We start from the raw sequence: 27,500 nt of genomic DNA on the forward strand, positions 1-27,500 counted from the left end.
TGATGGATCTTTTACTTCTAAAGCTGTTTTTGCAGTTTCTCTCGTGTATTCTGAAGGATCTTATACTTCTAGAGCTATTTTTGCAGTTTCTCTAATCTATCTATTCTGATGGCAGTATGATCTTGTACTTCTAAAGCTGTTTTTTTTTCTTTTTTGTAGTTTCTCTAATCTATTCTGATGGATCTTTTACTTCTAAAGCTGTTTTTGCAGTTTCTCTCGTGTATTCTGATGGATCTTATACTTCTAGAGCTATTTTTGCAGTTTCTCTAATCTATCTATTCTGATGGCAGTATGATCTTGTACTTCTAAAGCTGTTTTTTTTTCTTTTTTGTAGTTTCTCTAATCTATTCTGATGGATCTTTTACTTCTAAAGCTGTTTTTGCAGTTTCTCTCGTGTATTCTGATGGATCTTATACTTCTAGAGCTATTTTTGCAGTTTCTCTAATCTATCTATTCTGATGGCAGTATGATCTTGTACTTCTAAAGCTGTTTTTTTTTCTTTTTTGTAGTTTCTCTAATCTATTCTGATGGATCTTTTACTTCTAAAGCTGTTTTTGCAGTTTCTCTCGTGTATTCTGAAGGATCTTATACTTCTAGAGCTATTTTTGCAGTTTCTCTAATCTATCTATTCTGATGGCAGTATGATCTTGTACTTCTAAAGCTGTTTTTTTTTTCTTTTTTGTAGTTTCTCTAATCTATTCTGATGGATCTTTTACTTCTAAAGCTGTTTTTGCAGTTTCTCTCATGTATTCTGATGGATCTTGTACTTCTAGAGCTATTTTTGCAGTTTCTCTTATCTATCTATTCTGATGGTAGTATGTTCATGTACTTTTAAAACTGTTGTTCCAGTTTGTCTAATCTATATAATCTGGTGGTAGTATGGCGGTGCACTTTTAAAACTACTTTTGCAGTTTATCTGATCTCTTTTCTAATGGCAGAATGACCTTGTATTTTTAAAGCTGTTGTTTGCTTTTTTTCTCTCTAATCTATCTATTCTGATAATGATGGTAGTATAACCTACAACTTTGAAAAGTGTTTTTTGTAGTTCTCTAATGGTAGTAAGGCCTTGTACTTTTAAAATATTTTTTGCAGTTTCTCAAATCAGTTAATTCAGATGGTAGCACGGCCTTGCACGTTTGAAACTTTGATCATCCAATATACTTATCAAGTATAAATACTTTTCTTCAATCATTAAATGCGAGATTCTTATCCTGTGTACAGATGTCATTCGATTACTCTTAAATATCTATTCACTCGTTAACGACTCCCTTGCTCACTCGCTCACTCTTCCTCTCATTTTTCTGAATAAAGAATCCTCCATTTTTGTGTGGGAAAGCCATAAAACAGTACATTGAAATATAACAATAGCTGTTTTATATAAATCGTCTATCCTACAGAATTTAGTCTTTCCTTATACCATACTAAGCATAGCTATCCGCCAGACTAATTCTTTCAACAACTCCCATCGATTCTGAGTTCATCGATTTTTCAAATATCTTTTTTGGTATATAATGTCCCTCAGCAAATCATTATCGCCATCTACCTATCGAGTTTGACTTACAATACACGCAACATAATTTTCTAGCTTGAACGATCAATGAACTTCTCATGTGTACACCATTAAGTAGAGCATATATTTCTTCCCTCACGTAATCTATCTATATTTTCTGTTGAATTCTAAACTGAAACCTTCACGCCATAATTTTGATATTTTCATACGAACCCAGTTGGTTGCCCATCTACCCAGTCACTCATCATATTCAATTATTCAAATGATTCCAGGTAAATATTATTCCGAAACTGTTCATATTTTCCACGTGTCTTTTCCCTTTCCTTCTCACTCTTTCCATCCCCTTTAAAGATGGGTTTCGGAGATCCCCTACGCCCTTTTCCTTACATCTCCGAAGTCAATCTTTGACCACTCTAATCCGCGTCTTATTCGTGTGAACTTTCTTTTTCCCTTGCATGGAAAAATCTCCCTATATCGCTTAATCTTTCTCTTTCTGTCTTCCACACAAGGGCATTTTCTTTTAAAACAGGTTCAGTCAGACACTATGAACGGGCTGAAAAGTATCAATGTTATTCTTAAAAAGCTCAACGAAAGTTACTTGTATCGGAGCTGTTCAGAGGAAGAACTTGCACTTATAAGAGAACTAATGAATCGTGGTCAAGCTGAAACAATGAGCGACGCCTGGGACTTAATGGAGAAGAAAAGATTCAAATGTAATGAAATAATATCAAATACCAACACATAAAATTTATGTAAGGAAGTGGAGACTAACGAATTGAAAGATCAGGAAGTTACACCCGATGCATATTTCAATTTCCAAACTTTCATTTTTATTTCATTTTTTTCATTATATTCAAAGCTCCACTACTTTACATAATTTACTGTAGTTGTTCTCCATTTCTCTCCTCGACCAATTTTTTTTTCTTTCTTTCTTTTTTTTTTCCTTTTTTTTTCCAAATGAAGCATGTATCCACCGCTTCTCCCTCTTGTTCTTCCTCTGATATCTATTCTTGCAATACATATGTGCTTTACAAATATAATACTTCTCATGCTTCTTTACCGTACATCTTCAAACAAATATATCACCCTCTTGACTATATCCTTCCGGCATACTTCTTGTCAGTAAAGTAAAATAATATATGCATATATACATACATACATAATATATATATATACATATATATATATATATATATATATATATATATATATATATATATATATATAATATAATATCTATAGAGTATATATGTATATATATATATATATATATATATATATATATATATATATATATATCTGTGTGTGTGTAATATATATATCACCATCATCACGTCTCCTCCTACTCGCATTAACACAAACGGCCTCGGTTAGATTTCACCAGTCGTCTCTATCTTGAGCATTCAAGACGATACTTCTTCACTCATCATCATCTACTTCACGTTTCATAGTCCTCAGCCTTGTAGGCATGGGTTTTCAAACATTTCTAGTGCCTTTGTGGAGCCTAATTAAATGTTTGGTAAACTAATATCTAAGGGAGTGCAAAGATTACGTATTTTATATTTATACACAAACGAATACATACATACATACACACACACACACATATATATATATATATATATATATATATATATATAAATATATATATATATATATATATATATATAAATATATATATATATATATATATATATATATATATATATATATATATATATATATATATATATATATATGACATTTTTACAAAAATTCGGAAGTAAGGCATTCACTATAGACAAGAATAACCAACAGGTAGGGAAACCAACCTAGATATACTCCTTTATGACATAATAAAAACATGAATATAAATATTTTTTCCTCATCTACAGGAACCGCTGGAGTAACGTGGAGCTGGGAACAGTGGTGGACTTACGAAGGAATATCAGGTCAGTCGAAATCAACACGTGAAAAATTTATAAACAATACTGGAATTCGATACAAAATGTAACTATACACACACACACACACACACACATATATATATATATATATATATATATATATATATATATATATATATACATATATATGAATATATATATATATGAATATACATATATATATATATATATATATATATATATATATATATATATACATATATGAATATATATATATATATATATGTATATATATATATATATATATATATATACATATGTGTATATATATATATATGAATTATATATATATTCATATAGATATATATATAATGTATATATATGTATGTATATATAAATTATATACATATACATATATATACCTATATATAATATATATATATATATATATACATACATACATACACACGCAGTATATACGTATACGAATATATACCCATGTTCATATATATATATATATATATATATATATATATATATATATATATATATATATATACATGAATAACTATGTCAATAAATATATATCATCATATATAAGAAATGTCCGTTCCTAAGATTTCAAAGAGACCATTCGAAGAAAGGTTTAGTTGAATAAATATATCATTCGAGTTTCTTAGAAGTTCCAGTTTCAACATCAGCCGGGTAAAGAGGATAAAATGGGAAGATACTAATCAAGTCCGATAAATTGGAGTTTATGATACAATAGGTACTGACCATCATGAATGGTAAAACATGCAATTGATAAAGCAAAAATGTTTTTGATTCTACATATAGATACATGAATTGTGGTATGCAAATATATGCATGTTATCAACTATCATTTTATTCTTCTATCTTCACGGATATATAAAAAACTAATATAAGTGATCTTTTAATATTAATCACCTCCGTCTGATTTTACGTAGTTCGTTATTATCCAACACATTTACTTAATGCAAGACTCGCCTTTTTTCTTGATACAGATTACCATAGAATAAGTCTTCATTAATCCATACCATAATTCTTCATTAATCCTATTATTGTTCTTAAACTTCCCTTGTAGTTTTTTCCTTATTTCCTTTCCTCACTGGGCTATTTTCCCTGTTAAAGACCATGGGCTTATAGCATCCTGCTTTTCCAACTGGGGTTGTAGCTTAGCAAGAACTAATAATAATAATAACAATAATAATAATAATAATGATAATAATAATAATCTTATCACTCTTCTTAATACACTATTTAATATAACATTAATATATTACGGTTATGCAACTGACTGTCATCTCCTCGTTAATAACAAAATGATTCTCATGCTTTAAGATTTCCATTTTAAAGCTCCAAAATTAAAAGCTTCGATGAATTATAAACGAGGGATGCTCTGTGAACATTCGAAACCTCGGCTTCTCCTCTGTTGACGGTGAGGGAGGTGACATTTCCCCTTATTGTTATATTCATAACATGATAGTTAAGAGTTATGAGGGGAATGTCGCTTTAGAGGGGATTCCAGACATTAAAAATCAGTTGTTGTTACAAGCAAGAGGAAGATCAGGTCAAGAATTACATACGATTAAAGGAATGGAAATGCTTCATATAAATATAAACACGATAGAGAGAGAGAGAGAGAGAGAGAGAGAGAGAGAGAGAGAGAGAGAGAGAGAGAGAGAGAGAGACTCCAAATTAAAGTACTTTACTTATAGATAAGAATCTTAATGTTTATGAAGGAGTTCAATGGTCTTTTCACAGAAATTTTTTCTCCAAGCTAAAAGGCTAGAAATATAATACAAGAACTCAACTTTGGAGTTAGTCGAGATGCTATAAGCCAAAGGGCTCCAACAGGGAAAATAGCCCAGTGAGGAAAGGAAATAAGGTAATATATAGTATCTGAGTGTAATCTCAAGCAAGAACTAACCCATCTTTAGAACATTTGCCACACCTGGAATTATACCTTTAATTTTGAGCTTAACGGCTTTATCATATTTTTACTGATATTAACAATATTACTTGGCTAATATAGTCTCATTTGCAATTTGTTTAACAAATTCCAACATTTTTTAATATTTCTTTCCCAACACTTCCGCAAAACTATACTTTTATTCAATAACTTTTTCCAACTTTTTTCCCAGTGTTTACTGCATTCTCCACCTTATTTAGTTATCTCCAAACGCCTCCAGTATTCGTATTCTTACAGTCGTCCATCTACTAACAAAGGCTTGTTTTAGCTCTAAACATTACTTTCTTAACCTTATAACTTTAAAAAAAAAAAACAAGACTTTCTTAAATATCTGCGTACTTTTTAATCACTTACAATATCATATAAATTAATTCGATCCACTAGTACCACAAAACTTTGATCTACCCGGTATTTTTAGTACAACTACCAAAACATGTTATAAAATTTATAAATAAAATGAAGAAAATGTTAAAAATCTCATTCACTTTCTGAGTGTTATATACACTGCTTATGGAAAAGGGAGTATTTGTCTTCATCATGGCTCCGGCCGGTATGCCATCAAATGATTAGATATAACTTATTAACTTTCTAAATAACCCTTCATTCACACGCAGGAAGTCAGCAATAATCTGACTAATTGAAAATGTCTTTCTACTTTTCAGTTTTGCCGCCACCATATTTTCATAATTTCTGGCTTATGTTTGCTCTTCTTTTCTAAATTTGAAAAAAAAACTAATTTATATTAGCTTTACTTCCATCCTTCAACCAAAGGATAATGGTAAATTTCCCTTCCTTAGACGTGAGAATGCTTATTGTACAGCATTTCTCCAATTTTAATATTTATCCTAAGATCAATTTCCCTATTTACTACTACCTTTTTCCTTTTCACCTTTTTTCGTTACATGAATCATTGTGCTACTCACTTTCTATATAAACATTATCCATAACTTCCAACATCCGGTTTCTTTGTAACATAAAATGACATTGATTAAATCTCATACCTTACAATTCCATTTCAAATCCCCTTCCCTTCATAATGAAACTCCTAACGTGATTACTTTAGCTTAAACTAAACAATAATCAAATAAACCACTTACCACAATCCTCTCAACTGAAATAATAAACAATATAAAATGAATATAACTTTCGTTCTTCGTTGTCATTGTATTCGCAGCCATGGGTAAAAAAAGTCAAGATATAATTACCTATTGAACTGCCATTAACAGACAAAAAAAAATTTTACGTATCCGAGATTATCTTTAGAAAGAGATATCGAGTTTGACCTTTGACATTTAGACAGAAAGGGAACAAACTAGAACACTGGAACTGCAAAGGAACAAGATTTTAAATTTTATACAAAACACTTGCGACAGGACAGAGTTCTCTGAATTTCCAAGAAGCATTTGTATAAAGTTTCGAATATTTGGACCTTCGCGTAGGTTTATTATACGTAAAAGGAGTATCTTTCCCCATAAATACAAGTAAAACATATCTTCATAAATACAATAAGCTAAAATTCTGGTCATTCAGTATCTTGAGGAGCCCTTATGTTAACCATGTTAAAAAGTAAAACTTCGTAAATTAGAACAGTCTCGTGACTAAGATATTAAAATAGACAATTTCTCAACGCTAGATAACAAAAAGTTCAAGAAATTATTGGAGATTTATTTGAATACTATCAAAACTCTAATAAATCTTGATGAGTACTTTCGGACACTACTCGATCCGACAAATATTTCCTCTTTCTTTCCCAATTACTGAAAATCATTATTATCAAACTTCACAAGAAGGTTAACAATTAGTAGAATTGATGAACATACTTGACTGGAACTGATGAATGGATGGATAATTATGGAATTTGGTCCATAGGTGCTCTCAAAGGAGCATTTGTTGTTGTTTGGCCTCACTGGAGCATTTGTTGTTTGGCCTCCTGAAGCTGTCGTTGTTGTTGTTTGGCCTCCTTGGGCATTTGTTGGTGTTGTTTAGCCTCATTGAGCATTTGTTGTTGTTGTTGTTTGGCCTCCTGGAGCATTTGTTGTTGTTGTTTGGCCTTCTGGAGCATTTGTTGTTGTTGTTTGGCCCCCTGGAGCATTTGTTGTTGTTGTTTGGCCTCCTGGAGCATTTGTTGTTGTTGTTTGGCCTCCTGGGGCATTTTTTGTTATTGTTTGGCCTCCTGGAGACGTCGTTGTTGTTGTTTGGCCTCCTGGGGCATTTTTTGTTGTTGTTTGGCCTCCTGGAACATTTGTTGTTGTTGTTTGGCCTCCTGGAACATTTGTTGTTGTTGTTTGGCCTCCTGGGGCATTTGTTGTTGTTGTTTGGCCTCCTGGGGCATTTTTTGTTGTTGTTTGGCCTCCTGGAGCCGCCGTCGTTGTTGTTTGGCCTCCTTGAGCATTTGTTGGTGTTGTTTGGCTTCCTTGAGCATTTTTTTGTTGTTGTTTGGCCTCCTTGAGCATTTGTTGGTGTCGTTTGGCCTCCTTGAGCATTTGTTGGTGTCGTTTGGCCTCCTTGAGCATTTTTTTGTTGTTGTTTGGCCTCCTTGAGCATTTGCTGGTGTTGTTTGACCTCCTTGAGCATTTTTTGTTGTTGTTTGGCCTCCTTGAGCATTTTTTGTTGTTGTTTGGCCTCCTTGAGCATTTTTTGTTGTTGTTGTTTGGCCTACTGGAGCCTTTGTTGTTGTTGTTTGGCCTCCTTGAGCATTTGTTTTTGTTGTTGTTGTTTGGCCTCCTTGAGCATTTGTTGTGGTTGTTTGGCCTCCTGGAGCAGTTGTTGTGGTTGTTTGGCCTCCTTGAGCATTTGTTGTGGTTGTTTGGCCTCCTGGAGCATTTGTTGTGGTTGTTTGGCCTCCTGGAGCATTTGTAGTTGTTGTTTGGCCTCCTGGAGCCGCCGTCGTTGTTGTTTGGCCTCCTGGAGCCGTCGTTGTTGTTGTTTGACCTCCTGGAGCATTTGATGTTGTTGTTTGGCCTACTGGAGCATTTGTTGTTGTTGTTTGGCCTACTGGAGCATTTGTTGTTGTTGTTTGGCCTACTGGAGCATTTGTTGTTGTTTGGCCTACTGGAGCATTAGTAGTTGTTGTTGTTTGGCCTCCTGGAGCCGTCGTTGTTGTTGTTTGACCTCCTGGAGCATTTGATGTTGTTGTTTGGCCTACTGGAGCATTTGTTGTTGTTGTTTGGCCTACTGGAGCATTTGATGTTGTTGTTTAGCCTACTGGAGTATTTGATGTTGTTGTTTAGCCTCCTGGAGCATAGGTTGTTGTTGTTGTGTGTCACAGAAGCATTTATTGTTGTTGTTTGGCGTGACAGAAGCATTTGTTGTTGTTATTTGGCCTCACCGGAGCATTTGTTGTTGTTGTTTGGCCTCACCAAAGCATTTGTTGTTGTTTGGCCTCATTGGAGTATTTGTTGTTGTTTGGCCTCACTAGAGCATTTGTTATTTTTGATGTTGTTTGGCCTCCTTGGAGCATTATTCCCATACAATCGGACTAGGGAGGACGCCCAAGGCCAATTTGCCAATAGGGACAAAACCCCACAGTTTTGCCATATGAAGTAATAGTTAAACGCTGTTGGACAGCAAGAGAAGAAAAATAAAATTAGAATGTGTCTAAAATATAAGGCTAAAAGGTGGGTGCCCCTAAAGCCCGAAGGAATACTGCTGATGCCTACAGTCTAATGCATAAGGCGCATCAATCCACCTACCAGGTTAAATTCTAAGGACGTAAATGTGTTTATAAAACTCAAGCACACCGAAAATGCGTGTCAACCAAGAATAAAAAGACATCGAGTTAATGCAAAAAGATACACATACAAAACCAAAATACACTAGAGACATTCCACTTTTACTGCGAATCAACAAATCTTCCTAAAAAGAAAATAATAATAATCTATGGAATATAAATTTCAACAAGCATTTGTTTTTGCAAGTCCATGCAAACACATTGATAAGCAAGATTAAGCTTGGACAAAATCACAACTGATATACAAAGAATTTGTGTCTGAACGCTTATCAATACAAAAGCAGATTATACTTTCACCCCTGGAAAAATTCCAACTAAAAAAGGGGGAGCTAAGACTGAATAATAGATGTATATCAAAATAAAGAATAAATTTGTAACTAAAATCAAATGATAATCAACTTTATCCCTTCGTATCTCTGATTATTTCTTCCATTTAACATCTTCAAATTTCAAACATCCCTGTATTGGACACTTAATCTTTTCTTTCCTTTTGTTTTTAATCCTATGACCGATATAAACTATCACAAATTTTCATTACGTTTCATGTCGTGCAAGACAAGCAAAACAATATTCGTTATTTCCTGTCTGGAGGCAAAACGATGTCATGCATTTTCGAAAAGGAATGTAATGATTATCGGTCATTAATAGAAAATACCCAATATTAGTCAGATGCATACCTGGCTAGTTCAAATCAGCTGACAAGCTCCGAACTTGAAGCTATCAAACTCAACAGTTATGTAACACAAGAATAGCTATTTGACTAACTAAATAAACCGTACGCCACCTTTGGTCAAACACAAACTACAGTCACTTCCAATTATTCATGCATGCACGTTCCAAACCACTAAATATTGACATCTCCCGTTTCTGTGTATCCAATAAACGCTATTCCAACTCATTCCTACAAGTCACCAATAATGAATCTGCACCCTCTATTTACAATAGCTTATAATCTACTACATGGGAGCTTTGGGGTTAAAACAATTCCGGTTTCTACCTTTACAAACATTTATTTTACAAATCTTGTCTAATATTTTAGAGAAAGTACACGTGCCTCTCGACTAATCTGCCAACCCATTATCAAGATATTACAAAACCGTATCACTTATGTTAATTCTTTGGTGTGAATTCTGTTAAATGATTTCCAGACCCGATTATATAAAATCATGTTATACATGCAGAACAAGTATGAGCACATTTGAGCTACAGAAATACACGAACAACATTTACAGTCGAACCTTGTCTGGCAAAGTTGCAACAGTTTCGCTACAGCCCCAAAGAGAGAGAGAGAGAGAGAGAGAGAGAGAGAGAGAGAGAGAGAGAGAGAGATGGTGGTAGGTACTAAAACTTTCATCATAAGAGAAAGTGGTCAACGTACTAGTTTTAAATATATGAACGAGAGAATAAAAAATAGAGTATTACAACTCTCCTCTAATGCTTACAAAAAAATTGTTTGTTTAGCTTATTACTTGTCCAATCAACTTATGAGTAATATCCTACACTTGTTAGAGGAATCATGTCTGAATGTTCTTTTCAACATTACTCTTCGTCATTTGATTTTCTTGATTGTTAATTACACGGCACATGAGTTCAGCAGAATTTTCACTTTTACGAAAACGGTACTTCAAACCCCCTCCAAGTCTGTAGTCCCTGTTCAAAATTAAGTTTCAAAATCTATTAAAAGGAAGTAAAAATATACAAAGAAAATTATCACTTGCACGTTAATTCAATGTAGACGGGAAGAAGCTCTATGACAAATACATGGTTTATAGGTTTAAGGTTTAAAGGCCACTCATGAATGGCAGATGCGGGACAGTGACAATGCTCTAGCTAACAGAACAATGACCTGGAGATCAACCACATAATACATATGATCAGCGTCCAAGCCTCCTCTCCTCCTAAGCTAAGACTAGTGGGGACCATGCAATGTCTTCTGATGACTCACAAGATAGAGCTATGGTCACCTTAGCCCACAAGGAGGGTGAGGTCACAGACAAATTACCGAGCTTGAGTTGAGTGATACTCGAACCCCAGTCAGGCAGAACGCCAGGCAGGGACGTTTTCAATAGGCAACCACAACCCAAATATTTAATGAGCCCGAAAAAAACCAAGAAAAGCTTAAAATAGAAAAATTAGTGGTATCGTGAAAACCGTTAAGCATGTTTGGTTTATATATTGGCGAAAATTTGGATGCTGAAGTGGGAGAAGGCAATACAGTTCAGAAGTAAAGTAGAAAAAGTCAGAGAAGAGAGACACGTAAATGGAACGTCAGAATCACTTGAAGAGATATGAGATGCTATGAAAGAGTTCGTGGTGCCAGAAACAGCACAGGTGTGTGGGAGGACAAGTGGTAAACAACAAGTGGAAAAAGGAACAAGGGGGTTAAATCAAGAGACTCAAACACCAGTGAAGAAAGGCAGTGTAGCCAGAATGTGGTGGGAATAAGAAAACAGCTATCACACCAATGAGGGATATAGATGGATACGGTGGGAAACAAAGATAATAGCAGCGATTGCAAAGGGAGAAGTCAGGAGAGTGGTATTTGATGATGAGAACACCAGAGGGAGAAAAGATAACCTACCGAATTGCAAAAGTGGAAAAAAAAGACATGTAAAGGTGTAGAAGAGGTCGGAATTATTAAAGATTAAAATAGAAATATCTTAAATGGGGAAGAAGAATCAATGTTAAGACGAAAAAAAGGCTATTTTCAAAACTATTAAAAGAACTGGAGTAAAGTCGAGAATGCTACAAAGAAAAGAAAAGTGAGTAAAGCTGCAGGAAAATCACAGGTAACTAAGGAAATGGTTGAAGAAAGGAAACGTGAATAAAGGTAAAGAATGGTAAAGTCATTGGAAAACCTGAAAAAGTGGGTGCACATATTATTGGAAAAGATCTGGGATTTAGGGGACATGCCATGGGATTTAGAGGAGAGTTGGATGATTGAACTGTATAAACAAAAAGGAAAAATGTTAGATTGTCAGTATTTTGGAGCCTGCATTCGAAAAAACTATAAAGATTAGCAGAAGGAAGATTGAGAGAGTTGATGGATATACATGAGCACCAGTTATGGTTTAAGAAATGTAAAGGCATATGGATGCTACCTTTATAATACGACAGCAGTTTGAGTTTATGAAATGAAAAAGTACGTGGGTGCCATCTTTATAGTACAAAAACTCCAAGAGAAGTATCTAGAAGGGAACAGTTACGTTTACATGTGTTCTGTGGATCTTGAAAAGGTATATGACAGGGTACCCATAAGGTTAGTCTATTAGTATTTAAAGAAGAGAAATACTGGATAATTTGGTAAGGTTAGTGAGGATGATATATGGTGGGGTAAGAACCACTTTAGCAACAAAATATGGAGAGACTGGGATCTGCTCTGAATCCATTGCTGTTCCACGTTGTTATAAATACTCAAAAGAAAAACGAAGCATTTTGTGAAATGATGTTTGCTGATGATTTAATTATTATAGCAGATACAAAAGAATAATGACAAGAATGGTTTCTAGCATGTAAAAGAACTTTAAAAAGAAAAGGAGTGAACGTGAACATTGAAAAGACAAGACCTCCTGATTAGTAATAGAGAAGGACATGAAGTAAACAATCAAGAGGAAGAGTGTATAGTATTAAAACAGAACAATGAGTTATACTACTTGGGATCAATAATATCAGAGAAGGGTAGGATTGCGAAAGCAGTTACACACAAAAAAAAAAGGTATGGTGAAAATGGAGAGAAATAACTTTTGTTTTAAACAAGAAAATACCATCGAGACTCAAAATTAAGATCAATGTCAGCTATCACGTATTTTATTATATGTGAGAGAAATTTGGCCACTTAAAGAGTTAAGAGGAAGGACTGTCGGAGACAGTTGAGATGAGGACTGGGTGAGACTGGGGGAAGATGATGAAAAGGATAGAAATGGATGCAGAAAGTTCACTCGAGCGACTGACCCTGCTATACAGTGGGACTAATAAGATCGAAAGAGGATAAATTGGTGAAAAAAAATTGAAACGGACAGATGTGTGTGTGATTGATTTAATATAAAAGTTGTTCACACATACATACATACATACATACATACATACATACATTCATACATAGTTGCAATAAGATGGACATACACAGTGGAGTCTAACCAATTTTAGAAACTCTTAAAACTTTTGAAATCAACAACATTCTGGACTCTCGTATAGCAAATAATGTGACATTTATACGACTTTTTACAATTTTTTTTCTAAGTGCAGCCGAATGTCACTATTTCAATGATACAGTGTAAAAAGTATCTGAGGTGAACATTTCAGAAATGTAGTAAGATTTCGTACTTAAGGTTATTACAACGTGTCGTGTCTGGAACTTTCCCTTTTGAGAAATCCATGGAAGTGCTTCTGTTAAAGTTTGTTGACGTATGTGTCATAATCTCTCTTAAAGATATAACAAACATTGTTTGTTTAAAGAAACTCCAATTTTTCTCTGATCTCATGAATTTCATGGCCATTCCCAATACTAGACCATGCTATGGCCCAAAAGCATTTAGGCAATCGCATCAGTGAAACATGATTTAAAGTTACATGAAAAAATAGTTTTAAAGGTTTAAAGGCCACTCATGAATGGCAGAGGCAAGGGATAGTGACACTGCCCTATCAAGCAGGACAATGCCATAGAGACTGACCATATATGCATGTGATCAGCGCCCAAGCCCCCTCTCCACCCAAGCTAGGACCAGGGAGAGCCAGGCAATGGCTGCTGATAATTCAGCAGATAGACCTATAGGCTCCTAAGACCCTACATCCTTAGCTCACAAGGATGGTGAAGGTGCAGCGACCAAAATAACTAACGAGTTTGAGCGGGACCTGAACCCCAGTCTGGCGTTCAACAGTCAGGGATGTTACCACATCGGCCACCACAACCCTAACGGTAAAGAAGTATAAAAAACCAAGAGAGATTGAGAATAAAGGAAAGGAGGGCGAACATTAATCCCTGTAATCACGTTACAGGTTAATATAACTCCCGTTTTCCTTCCTCATACATGATTACAGACCACTGTACCTTTCATGCCTTCATTGTTTGTCCGTAATAACAGGTATTTAGTCGCTTATGTACATACGGCTAAATTACATCGGCAAACGTTCTCATTTCTCGTACAACAATGACCAGATCGGCACAGTATATTCACAATTCACGTTCAAAATAAAGACTATATATCTACCCATATACCAACCTGTCTATCGGAGAATATATGAGGCAAGAAAATTGATCAAGCAAGGAAGGTAGACGGGTCTGGGAAAATCATCTGCAAAAGAGTCCAAATAAGATATTTCAATGTGCTAAGTTTGCCGAGCAAACTTTCCATTATAGAAGTCTAGAACGAATGTTCAATGCAAATAAAGTTATAAATCTGTTCAGATCTATTCCTTGTTGTACTCCATGTTGTGTAAACAGGAATATAAAGAAGGAAAGCCAGGGAACCAAACTGAAGTCCTATAGATGTCAACGTATAAGAAAAAAATGGCGCTGGTCATTTTGATAGTTTGGTCTTGTGGAGAGAATGGAGTACTAGACGTTAGAAAGTATAATTTCAATATGTTGGAAGAGGATATAAAGATCTGAAAAGTGCTGCGGAGTAGAGGCAATTAAATACATAAAAAATGTATCCGTGCAATATTTGGCCGAAAAAAAAAAGTGTAAGAGGTACGATTCTTTTGCATAGGTGTTAACTAATGCCGTTAATATCTTTTCCACAGTAAGCAGTATCTGTCATTAATAAGGTAAACTATGAATGTGGCTGGGACTTTAGAGAAAATATTCAAGTACCCGACATACAAATATGCATACAAAATTACACACACGATTAGTTTTGTGATGAGTATATATATATATATATATATATATATATATATATATATATATATATATATATATATATCGTATATGTATATAGATATGTTATATATATATTCATTAAATATATATATATATATATATATATATATATATATATATATATATATATATATATATATATATATAAAGTGTGTTTGTGCCACTGGAATATGTCAGCACTAACATTTGCAATCCCAATGAAGGTTTTAAAACAGCTACAAGCTTTTGCAAGGGGGAATGGTAGAGGGGGGGCGGGATGTTAAGCATCCACAAGAGACGAAGAATCTGAAGATCTTCCGAGATGACTTTGGGTGCAAACCCTTCATCGAGTCTCGCATGGTAACGATCACGTAAGCTCTGATCTTTGTGCTTTTGGAGGCACGACTTGGACACCGGGTTCGTGATACAAATTGGATTGGACCTGAATAAGAATTTTTCTTTATTTTTGAGTTATATGAAAAAAAAAACTTCATACACTGTGTGTTTAATAAGATATTCATGTATTTAAAAACACTGCGGTTCTAGTTGTATCTAATAAGAGAGATTTGCAACTAGGTGTGTTACAACAGTAAGAGAAAATTATAATACTGTCGAAAAATATAAGCCAAATTTCAGCAGGAATCTCTTCCTAAGTAAAATAAATTTTCTAACAATTTGACATGCATGCTTTCATTCTTAAGCACTTAAATATACTTATGTAGGTTATGTCAATTTCCTGTACGACACAAGTCTCGATTTACTTTATAGCCTACTAATTATGTTGAACAACATTTACCCGGGGTGATGCACATTCATCTTCTATGTAAAATTACGTAATGTATTTAGACATTGCTCTTCTTTGTAAGGCAACTGACAGTGATATATCTAAGATTCCGGCTAGACTTCTTTATTTCCTGGTTAAACGTGTTATGCTGTTTTTCCTTGATTGGCAACTTATGCTTCCCTTGCCTATTTGTTGTACAGATCGTTCGCCATTAAATTATCCTATTGGAGCTTGAAAAAAATTACCCAGTGAGGAATTAAAATAAGGAAATAAATAAACTATGAGAAGGAACTGTAAAAAATATGAAATATCTAAAGATTAATAACATTATAAAAATACATCTGTCATATATAAACAATGACGAGAGGATTATGGAAACCTGTGCAAAGAAACATTCGCTGCAAGCGTGAACTTTGGAAGTTCTACCGATTCAACTGCCTGATTATAGCAAGTTCATTTCACAATCTGATCACAACTTGAATAAAAAGTTTATAATACTTGGTAGTGTTGCCTTATGATGGAGAAGGCAAGGCTGATAGAATTAACTACAAAATGGTACAATCTGGGAAGATCTGAACGTAAAGAATGATTCGAATTGTGAAAAATCTTATGCAACATGCATAAAAAAACTAGCTAAACGATAATGCCAATGATTAAAATCAGGATCAGGAATAAGAAATTTAATAGATCGAAAGTTTTTGTCCAACAAATTAAAATGAGAGTCAGTAGCTGAAGACCATACATGAAAACAATGCACAAAACAAGGTTGAATGAAAGAATTAAAATATTTCTTCAGGATAGATTGCTAACCAAAAATCTTAAAATGTTTTATCTATAGACAAATTTTTTTGCGCAATTGAAGAAAAAATAAACCAAATGTGTTTCTCAAAAGTAAATTTGCTGTAGAAAATCACATCTAAACTCGAAACATTATAAATGCAGAGATCTGGAAGTTGAGGAGCCACTGACCTCAAAATACTGAAAATCATACTTTGAATTTTGTTAAGATTCGACTTCATGTCCCATAATTTGCACCATGCACTAATTTTAGCTAGATCTCTATTAAGGGAGTCAACAGCCCCAAATCTACATTCAGGTGATGGGATTGATACAAAGAATAGCATCATCTGCATATGCAACGAGCTTGTTTTCTAGGTCAAACCATATGTGTATATACAGTAGTACAAAAGAAAAATTGGGCCACGAACACTACTCTGAGGAACACAAGATATTACATTCCTATACTTTACTATGGTGCCTACATAACAACTACTCTTTGCAATCACTATGCTTAAAAATTTATTAATGATGCTAAGAAAGGACATGCCCTCTCCCAGCTCTAAAATTGAAAATAAGGGCCTCATGATTAATACGTCCAAGGGCAGCACGAAATTCAAGACCTATCATATGAAGTTCCTGACCACAATCAAAGGATTTATATACAGATCTATGAATTGTCAGAAGGGCATCACATGCTCCAAGTCCTTTGCAAAATAAAATTGCAAATTAGGGAACAAACTATTACTTTTAGCATACGCTTTGCCAAGAGGTGCAAAAACTTTAGATAATATGATAGTGACGGAAATTGGGTGGTAATCATCTGGTCTAGAGCTACCGAAAACGCACTTACCTAATGGAGTAACATTACCAATTCTCCAAAAAGTGCAAAATCAACCTCTTCTGGCTAGCTTGCGGAAAATGAAAGACAACTTAAGTGATTAGAAATCAGTGATACTTACAAATAGCCAGGGTGAAATGCAATTTCGGTCTACACATCCAAAATGGTTGCTTTTTCCTTTGGACAATGAGTAATATAGCTAGCTGGTTTATGTAAAGGAGGAACTGTTAAGTTAGTCTACACCAAACAGTGCAGATTCATGGGTAGCCGAACATTTGTGTTCCTGGGTTGAACTAAAAAGGGTTTCGTTTATTGTAGAATTGTATTCCTTTTCTGTTTAAGCATAAACTCTGCAATAGGCCGTAGCTGAATAGTGGCTTCTATAATCATCATGGAAATAGGGCTTGTCTTTCACGGTATTTGAGCACACGAAAAGGAATACATTTAAACTATGTTGAAAAACAACAGGCTCAATACTGTTATAGAACTGTTACAATTGTGACTAAGTCAATTGCAAATGTTCACTCAAAATGCTATTCCAATCTGCTTTATATATACACACAATATATATACATACACACACATGTACTGTATATACATTATATATATATATATATATATATACATATATATATATATATACATATATATATATATATATATATATATACATATATATATATATATATATCTTACATGAATATGACACAGCAGGGACAGGCTGCTTCGTCTTGATTAATAAAGAAACCAAGGCATGATCAGACATCCCATCTGGAGAAGCAACTTTACTTTCCATAATCTAGGTGACATCAACGACTCTCAGAAATACGCATATCTCTCTCTCTCTCTCTCTCTCTCTATCTCTCTCTCTCTCTCTCTCTCTCTCTCTCTCTCTCTCTCTCTCTCTCTCTCATTAGACTATCGATTCAATTTGACAAAGAATTTTCAGAGTCATCAACAAACACGTGTAATAATGGCTGAAGGTACAGGATGACAACTTCTCTTATCCAGAGAAGGACTGATGAAATAGAAGAAAAAGAAAGAAATTAAGAAAATCCAAGACATTTTCCAAATGCAAAGATACGTTAAAAAAAAATCATAGTTTGAGGGAATTTGTATTTATAGTATTTCATTATCAACCATGCAATAATTCCTACCTGCGTGTACTATTCTCCATTTCAAGTATCACATCAGTATAATATCCCTAATAACCTGTATTTATTCATTATTACAAAAATTGCAAAAGAATGCTTTGTACATACGTTCACCAAATACGCAAAACCCTGTGACACTGAAGAAAGAAATCACAACATATCGATAACTCGCAAGGCGGTGATCCCCCCTAAATCCTTTCATCTTAAATTGAATTTACATGTTGATATAAAATCTAGAGTGAGACCGATATTTTCAGAAGGACCAAAGACCATCGCGTTAAGAATCAATTAGTCAGTTCGCTGTTTTGATTCGCGTCTTTGTAAAAACTTTCGCGCACCAAGGAAAAGTGGGAGAGAGAGAGAGAGAGAGAGAGAGAGAGAGAGAGAGAGAGAGAGAGAGAGAGAGAGAGAGAGAGAGAGAGGGATAAACGTATCAGCAGTCTTTCAGGACCTAATTCACTTCAGACTCTTCTCGAAGGATATGAATATTTTATCCTCTTCCGAGGGAACTTTAAACAAAGATAGAACGGTGATGCATGATTAAAAGGGGCAGAGAAAACAGAGTTACCAATTCTTTAAAAGGTTCTAATTGATTTTGTACAGTTTCGTCAGACAAATATGCTTATTCTGTACGGTATGTCACATCGTGCACTTACAAAGAGAACTATATTTAAAAGCAGAGAGAGAGAGAGAGAGAGAGAGAGAGAGAGAGAGAGAGAGAGAGAGAGAGAGAGAGCGCTCGGGTTGGACGGGGCTATATCGTTGAGCATTAAAACGCTTTCAGAATACTCAACTAATATTAGGTGGCACTGTGAGCATCAGTATTGCAATATTTGGCCGCAGTAAACGGTGGCCAGATAGGTTTCCGATAAGGGACTGCCTACTGCGCGCATCTGAGAAAATTATCTAGGTAGAAAAAGCAGCCAGAGGTGGGGCACTCCCGCCCCCCTCCTCCTCCTCCTCCTCCTCCTCCTCCTCTCCCTGTCCCCTTCCACCTTTTTGATCCTAGGGTGAGTTGTTGAAAGAGCTTTGACCGGAAATGGAATTGCAAGTGAAGGAATGAGGGGCGAGAAGAGCGCCTTAGTTAGGGGTGCATTTTGGAGCAGCTGTCTGACAGGGAGAATTGATTGACAAAAGTTTGGCGTGTTGAACCAGACTCAGTGACCAGAAGAACACGGTAAATACACTGAATTTCAAGAAAAAAACATCACTCCTGGCAAATGGGGAAAGGCAACCAGTACAGTGGCTGAATAGTTTTTCTAACTTCTGAAAATGAGGTTATCAAAATTGCAACCGCGTCGAATCCATTGACATTCCATGTCTTTATAAACGGTTCTGGATTTGGGAGGAGAAGAGCTGTAATCCCACAAAGCAAAAATTGTTTTAAGTTGAATGCGCCCACTCAAAAATTTATCGAGATTCAGCATCCACGTTTCCTGGAACGGGTATCATAATAAACGCCAAATGTAACATTTCAACTAATTTGTTGGGGTGCCACAAATTCAATGTTTTCTTATAAATAGCTCGGCAAGAGAAAAACCACACAAAATTCTTCACATATAAAAAATGGGTCTCATCCAAATAATATATATATATATATATATATATATATATATATATATATATATATACATATATATATATATATAAATTGCGCTTGGAAATAGACAAATTAGTACAAACTAGAGGGGCACTCAATAGAGCGCAGACCTCCACCGTGGCAGTTTATTTCCCGACCTTTTGCTCGACCTGGACCTTGACCTTTGACCTTAGCTTGTATTAATTGGCGTGTATTTTCACACACTCATGTATGAACTAAGTTTGAATTCTCTGTGACAAGGATACCCAAACGTATGGCTGATTACGTGATAGGGACGTTTTGCTCGTCTGTAACTTTGACCTTTGACCTTCCAAAATTTAATAATTTATAGTTCTTTACACAGTTTAAAATCCATGTAAGTTTCATTACCTTACGATTAAAATTGTGATCATATGGTTAATGACCGGAATTTGACCTTTTGCTCGACCTTGACAATGGACTCGACCTTGACCTTCGACCTTAATATGTAATAATTGGCGTGGATTTTCATATACTCAAATATGAACCAGATTTGAAGTCTGTGACAACGATGTCTACACTTATGGCTGAGTACGTGAATTGGACATTTTGCTTAACAATGACCTCGACCTTTGACCTTCCCAAATATAATAATTTCCAGCTCTTTATATAAAAGTTACTCCCTGCATGTTTTATTACGATTAAAATTGTGGCCAGAAAGGTGTTCACTAACAAACGAAAACAAACACACAAACAGGGGTAAAACATAACTTCCTTCCTGCTTCATTGGCGGAGGTATCAATGGTGTGATAAAAAAAATGACTTCTTAATAATAAATTGAGACAATGACAACCGCGAATGTACAGAAAAAAATGTAAAGGTTAAAGAAACCAACACTGATGACCTTCAAAGTAGCAGCTAAACTTTTCTTGTTCCTCATAATCTGTATCACATTCCCTTTTTCGATATTTTCAAAACCTGGTATCAAAACCCATGAAGTCTGACCTTCAACCATCCTCCGCTTTCCGTTCAACAAAACCTTGTGAAATACAACTATTTCGCTCCCGCAGTTTTCTTAAATCATAACTTCTTCTTGTTGTGCAAGATTGCCTGGTCCTATTGGCAAAGCACGGGCTCTTGCAATAGCAATTATGCAGCCCGTAGAGTCATAGCTTTTGTAAAATTAATATATTTTAAATCTAAACAAAAATATGTGCTGCTTGAACCAGTGAACCACGGTGGAACTTTCGTCTGGATTAGTACTAAGAAAATCATTATTATTCAGTTACTTTATGAAAGAAAGAAAAAACTAAAACTTAAAAAACCTTAAAATCGTCACATACTGCGTCCCGCAGTCTTTCTTCTTAAATCAGTGGGGATTACAATATTATAAGAAGGCTAAATGTATCATAATGTGAATTATAATATTGTAGGAAGGCTAAATGTATCATCAATGTGGATTACAATATTGTTGGAAGGCTACATGAATCATCAATGTGGATTACAATATTGTAGGAAGGCTAAATGTATCATCAATTTAGATTACAATATTGTAGGAAGGCTTAATGTATCATCAATGGGGATTACAATATTGTAGGAAGGCTAAATGTATCACCAATGGGGATTTCAATATTGTAGGAAGGCTAAGTGTGTCATTAATGAGGATTACAAAATTGTAGGAAGACTAAATGTATCATCAATGTGAATAACAATATTGTAGGAAGGCAAAATGTATCATTAATGTGAATTACAATATTTTAAGAAGGCTAAGTGTATCATCAATGGGGATTACAATATTGGAGGAAGGGTAAGTGTATCATAAATGTGCATTACAATATTGTAGGAAGGCTAAATGTATCATCAATGTGGATTACAATATTGTAGGAACGCTAAATGTACCATCAATGTAGATTACAATATTGTAGGAAGGCTAAGTGTATCATAAATGTGCATTACAATATTGTAGGAAGGCTAAGTGTATCATCAATTGCCATTACAATATTGTAGGAAGACTAAAGGTATCATCAATGTTGATTACAATATTGTAGGAAGGCTAAATGTATCATAAATGTGAAATGCAAAATTTTAAGAAGGCTAAATGTATCATCAATATGGATTACAATATTGTAAGATGGGTAAATGTGTCATCAATGTAGATTACAATATTTTAGGAAGGCTAAGTGTATCATCAATGTGCATTACAATATTGTAGCAAGGCCAAATGTATCATCAATGTGGATTACAATATTGTAGGATGGGTAAATGTGTCATCAATGTAGATTACAATATTTTAGGAAGGCTAAGTGTATCATCAATGTGTATTACAATATTGTAGGAAGGCCAAATGTATCATCAATGTGGATTATAATATTGTAGGAACGCTAAATGTATCATCAATGTCGATTACAATATTGTAGGCGGCTAAATGTATCATCAATGTGGATTACAATATTGTAGGAAGGCCAAATGTATCATCAACGTGATTACAAAATTGTAGGAAGGTTAAGTGTATCATTAATATGAACTACAATATTGTAGGAAGGCTAAATGTATCATCAATGTGGATTACAATATTGTAGGAACGCTAAATGTATCATCAATGTGGATTACAATATTGTAGGCGGCTAAATGTATCATCAATGTGGATTACAATATTTTAGGAAGGCCAAATGTATCATCAATGTGGATTACAAAATTGTAGGAAGGCTAAGTGTATCATTAATGTGAACTACAATATTGTAGGAAGGCTAAATGTATCATCAATGTGGATTACAATATTGTAGGAACGCTAAATGTATCATCAATGTGGATTACAATATTGTAGGCGGCTAAATGTATCATCAATGTGGATTACAATATTGTAGGAAGGCCAAATGTATCATCAACGTGATTACAAAATTGTAGGAAGGCCAAGTGTATCATTAATGTGAACTACAATATTGTAGGAAGGCTAAATGTATCATCAATGTGGATTACAATATTGTAGGAACGCTAAATGTATCATCAATGTCGATTACAATATTGTAGGAGGCTAAATGTATCATCAATGTGGATTACAATATTGTAGGAAGGCTAAGTGTATCATCAATGTGCATTGCAATAGTGTAGGAAAGCTAAATGTATCAATGTGAATTACAATATTTTAAGAAGGCTAAACGTATCATCAATGTTGATTACAATATTGTAGGAAGGCAAAATATATCATAAATGCGAATTACAATCTTGTAAGAAGGCTAAGTGTATCATCAATGTGGATTACGATATTGTAAAAATGCTAAATGTGTCAATTATTTATGTAAAAAAATATTTGCATATCTATAACCATAGAATCTTTCAACAGAAAATGTTGATAAGTTGCATTTCATTCACGAATAATCTCTTACAAGCAACATATAAAAAATGATCATCTCAAACCTATAACTGATAAGGGGATATAGGAGATTATATCTTCTTATGTAAAGGATCATAATCCCATTTCCTATCAATAATCCTCGGGGCCAAAAAAAAAAAAATCATCCTCGAATCCAAATCCTTCGATAGCATCAATAACGACGGCATTACGGGGATCTATTACAGGATAAAAATAACTCTTGTGTTCTTTCATTTTTCGGGTGTCGTCGTATTGATTCCAATTAGCTGCTCGCATTGACGAGGCGATGACACTACGAGACTTGTTCTTAATGAGAGAGAGAGAGAGAGAGAGAGAGAGAGAGAGAGAGAGAGAGAGAGAGAGAGAGAGAGTGAGAGAGAGAGAGAGAGAGAGAGAGAGAGAGAGAGAGAGAGAGATAAATTGGGACGCCCATCGATCTTCCGGGAAGTGGCGAGACACATTAGTTGCAAGTTTCGGTGGCTCGCTGTTAATGCACTCCCGTTATCGGTAAAATGTATAACGGTCGATCAAAAGATCTTTAAAGAATCAAGACTTTCAAAAGGGTATCAGGAAAGAGTTTCAGGTTTATTTCTTTTGTTTTATCTATTATTTTGTAACCTTCAATTCTCACAATTATATATATATATATATAATATATATATATATATATATATATATATACATATATATATACATATATATATATATATATATATATATATATATATATATATATATATATATATATATCTATATATGTGTGTATATATATGTATATGTATATGTATATATATGTATATTTATATGTATATATACAGTATATGTATATGTGTGAGTATGTATATTTATGTATGTATATATATATCATATATATATATATATATATATATGTATGTATGTATATATATATAAATCTATGTATATATGTACATATATACATATATATAAAAATATACATATATATACATATATACATATATATAAAAATATACATATATATACATATACATATATATACATGTATATATATATATATATATATATATATATATATATATGTATATACTGTATATATGTATGCATATATATATGTATATGTACATATATAGTATATGTATGTAAATATATATATATATATATATATATATATATATATATATATATATATATATATACAATATATATACACATATACATATGTATATATAATATATATATATAATATATATATACATATATATAAAATATATACACATACACATATTTACATATACTTTATATATGTATGTATGTATGTATGTATTATATGTGTGTGTATGTGTATATATATATATATATATATATATATATATATATATAATATGCACATACTCAGATATACATATGCTGTGTATATATATACATATATATACATATATATGTATATATAAATAAAGATTGGTAGATAGGCAGATAGATATTTAGATAGATAGATAAGAGATGGGAGATTATAACCGATAACATGCAGGTTCAAAAACAAGGGACACACTGTTACAGAGACTTTTTGAGAAAAACCTAGATACACTTACTCACAAAAAAAGTTCTCCTAAGACTTTCAAGCCCTGTTGCATTTTTGTCTTCCTTTCTTGGAGTTTCTTATAGTATTCGCGAGTTTTATCTTCTCCTCTATTTAACCTCCTTAGCTGTAGTTTACATTTTAGCACTCGAGCTAAAAAAGGACATATTTCGTCTTAAAAGGTTTAAAGGTCGTCATGAATGGCAGAGGCAAGGGACAGTGATATTACCTTAGCAAGACAATGCTTTAGAGACTGACCATATATACATATGATCAGTGCCCATGCGCTTCTCCAACCCCGCTAGGCCCAGGGATGGCCAGGCAATGGCTGCTAATGACTCAGAAGGTGAATCAATAGGCTCTCCCTAAAATCCCCTTCTCTAGCTCGTAAGGATGATGAGGTTGCAGACACATGTCTCAAACCCCAGCTCAGAAGATCACTATGCAGGAATGTTTCCAGTAGATTGCCACAACTCTAATAATGATTAGTTATTTGTTCTGAATTATATAGACAAAAAAATTCTCTCTTCTGGTGTCATAGGGTAGGCGACAAGAAATCACGGAGATTACATGTTGCCCTATATATTAATATTGCCTGAAAGTTCAAGCTAAGGCCAAGGAGGACTAATAAAGGAGTTTAGCACATGCTTTTGAAACAAAAAATTAGGAAAACCACATGATTTAATTTGTGTAGTGAATTAAAAGAGACAAACTTCTAAATGCATGTAACGACAAAAGATCTATTATAGGCCATCGTCATCATCTCTTTTCGCCAATCGTCTCTATCTGGAGTTTTAAATTCATTACTGCTCCATTTATTTTCTTCTACTTCGCGCTTCATAGTCCTCAGCCATGTGGGCCTGGGTCTTCCAATTCTTCTCGTGCCTTGGGAGCCCAGCTGAACGTTTGGCGAACTAATCTCTTTCAGGAGTGCGAAGAGCATGTCCAAACCATCTCCACCTACCCCTCATACATAATCTCATCTACATATAGCACTCGAGTAAGGTATTTATAGAAAACTAATCAGTGAATCCAGGACAAAGTAGAGACAAATATGGGAAGTGCAAGAAATCAACAACAAAAAACAAAGTTGCTTTGGATTAGTTAACTGCACAGTGAAGAAAAAGTGTGCAAAAAAAAAATTCTATAAAAAATAAATGCATTGCAAAAGATTTTCTTGGAAGAGATTGAGGTGAGAAATTTTAATTTTTGAATGCAGGAAAAAGTGATACAGTCAAGAAAGATGCCCGGAAGGAATAGGTGTGATTTTCAAGGATGAAATACGACAAATTTAAACAATGTAAAATGAATAAGTGCAGAATTTCCAGAAGAGCTGAAGATAAACGCTTTGTTATGATGATAATTGTGTGTTGTTAGAAATTGTTTAATAATGCTTAAAATGAAACGGAAATATATAAACTAAGGAAGCAGAAATGCTAGATCAAATGCCATAATAAAAAAAGAAGAAGAAAAAGTTTGGAAAATTGTTACAGAACTTCTCAGAATAAGTTATTTGTCATTATTGATGAACGTTAAAGGTCAAGTTAATCCAAGTAATATAATATTCCTTAGTCTTCTTGAAGTAGTTTCACACAAATTAAAAAGAATAAAAACCTTGAAAAACTTATTAAGAAATATATATATATATATATATATATATATATATATATGTATATATTTGTGTATATATATATATATATATATATATATATATATATATATATATATATATATATACACACACACACACAGCAGCGATCGGGGACATACTTCCACTTGAAGTTGTGAGGGGCCGAGAGGGGCTGTGACTAAAAAGGCAGGATGAAAGAAACTGAGTAACTTTATTACAGAACATCAGTTTATATATGTTACAGGCAAACTGTGTAGCCAGGCACTTCGCGAAATGCCCAAGTATTTTAGGTTTTTCGTGAAATGACTGATTCACTTATGGATTTCGTGAAATGACTAAAATTTCCAGGCATTACGCGAAATGACTGGTTTTAGAGCCCAGGGATTTCGCTAAATACCTGATTCATAGGAATTTTAGGTCAATAGTGAATATTTGCTGATATGTTGTATATAATAATGGCATTTTAACAGCAATGTTTTTTTTTATTTCTTTAGGCATTTCATGAAATGCCTGGTTAAACAGTTTGCCTGTAACATATATACATCAAATCCGGGCAAGGTGGTCATAACATTTAACAGGCTGTTTCCTGTTCAACCAACAATCGGTTTTGTTAACAGTTAATGGTAAGAAAAACAGACGAGTTGATTCAAGTCGCTGTCAGTACGAGGGGAGAGCGGAGATACAAAGGATATTATATACAAAAAAGAGAAATGTCGTTACTATGTACGATCGTGTGACACACGGTTGGTACAAAGTAGTCACATTAGAAGTTTGAATTATTGTACCAGGACATTGACATGTTTTCAGTAAAAGTAGTTTTCTGTAAAGTTATGGAAGATGACTTACTCGTGT

The 27,500-nt window shown here is 33.9% G+C and overlaps 1 protein-coding gene and 1 long non-coding RNA gene across 4 annotated transcripts in view; one reads left to right on the forward strand and one right to left on the reverse strand.

The window, feature by feature from the left end:
- Positions 1–27,500, forward strand: part of LOC137626309 (carbonic anhydrase-related protein 10-like) — a 306,847-nt gene that overhangs the window by 129,194 nt on the left and 150,153 nt on the right. For all 3 annotated transcript variants that reach the window (XR_011041001.1, XM_068357381.1, XM_068357382.1), the window contains exon 2: positions 3,385–3,441. Coding sequence is in view for 2 of the 3 variants with exons in the window: in XM_068357381.1 (XP_068213482.1) it covers positions 3,385–3,441 (57 nt within the window). In the remaining variant the exon portion in view is untranslated. The remainder of the gene's footprint in view (positions 1–3,384; positions 3,442–27,500) is intronic.
- Positions 1–27,500, reverse strand: part of LOC137626310 (uncharacterized) — a 182,923-nt gene that overhangs the window by 84,743 nt on the left and 70,680 nt on the right. The gene's annotated exons all lie outside the window — the stretch shown is intronic.

The sequence above is a fragment of the Palaemon carinicauda genome, chromosome 33 (genome assembly GCF_036898095.1).
Source record: "Palaemon carinicauda isolate YSFRI2023 chromosome 33, ASM3689809v2, whole genome shotgun sequence".
Taxonomy (NCBI): Eukaryota; Metazoa; Arthropoda; class Malacostraca; order Decapoda; family Palaemonidae; genus Palaemon; species Palaemon carinicauda.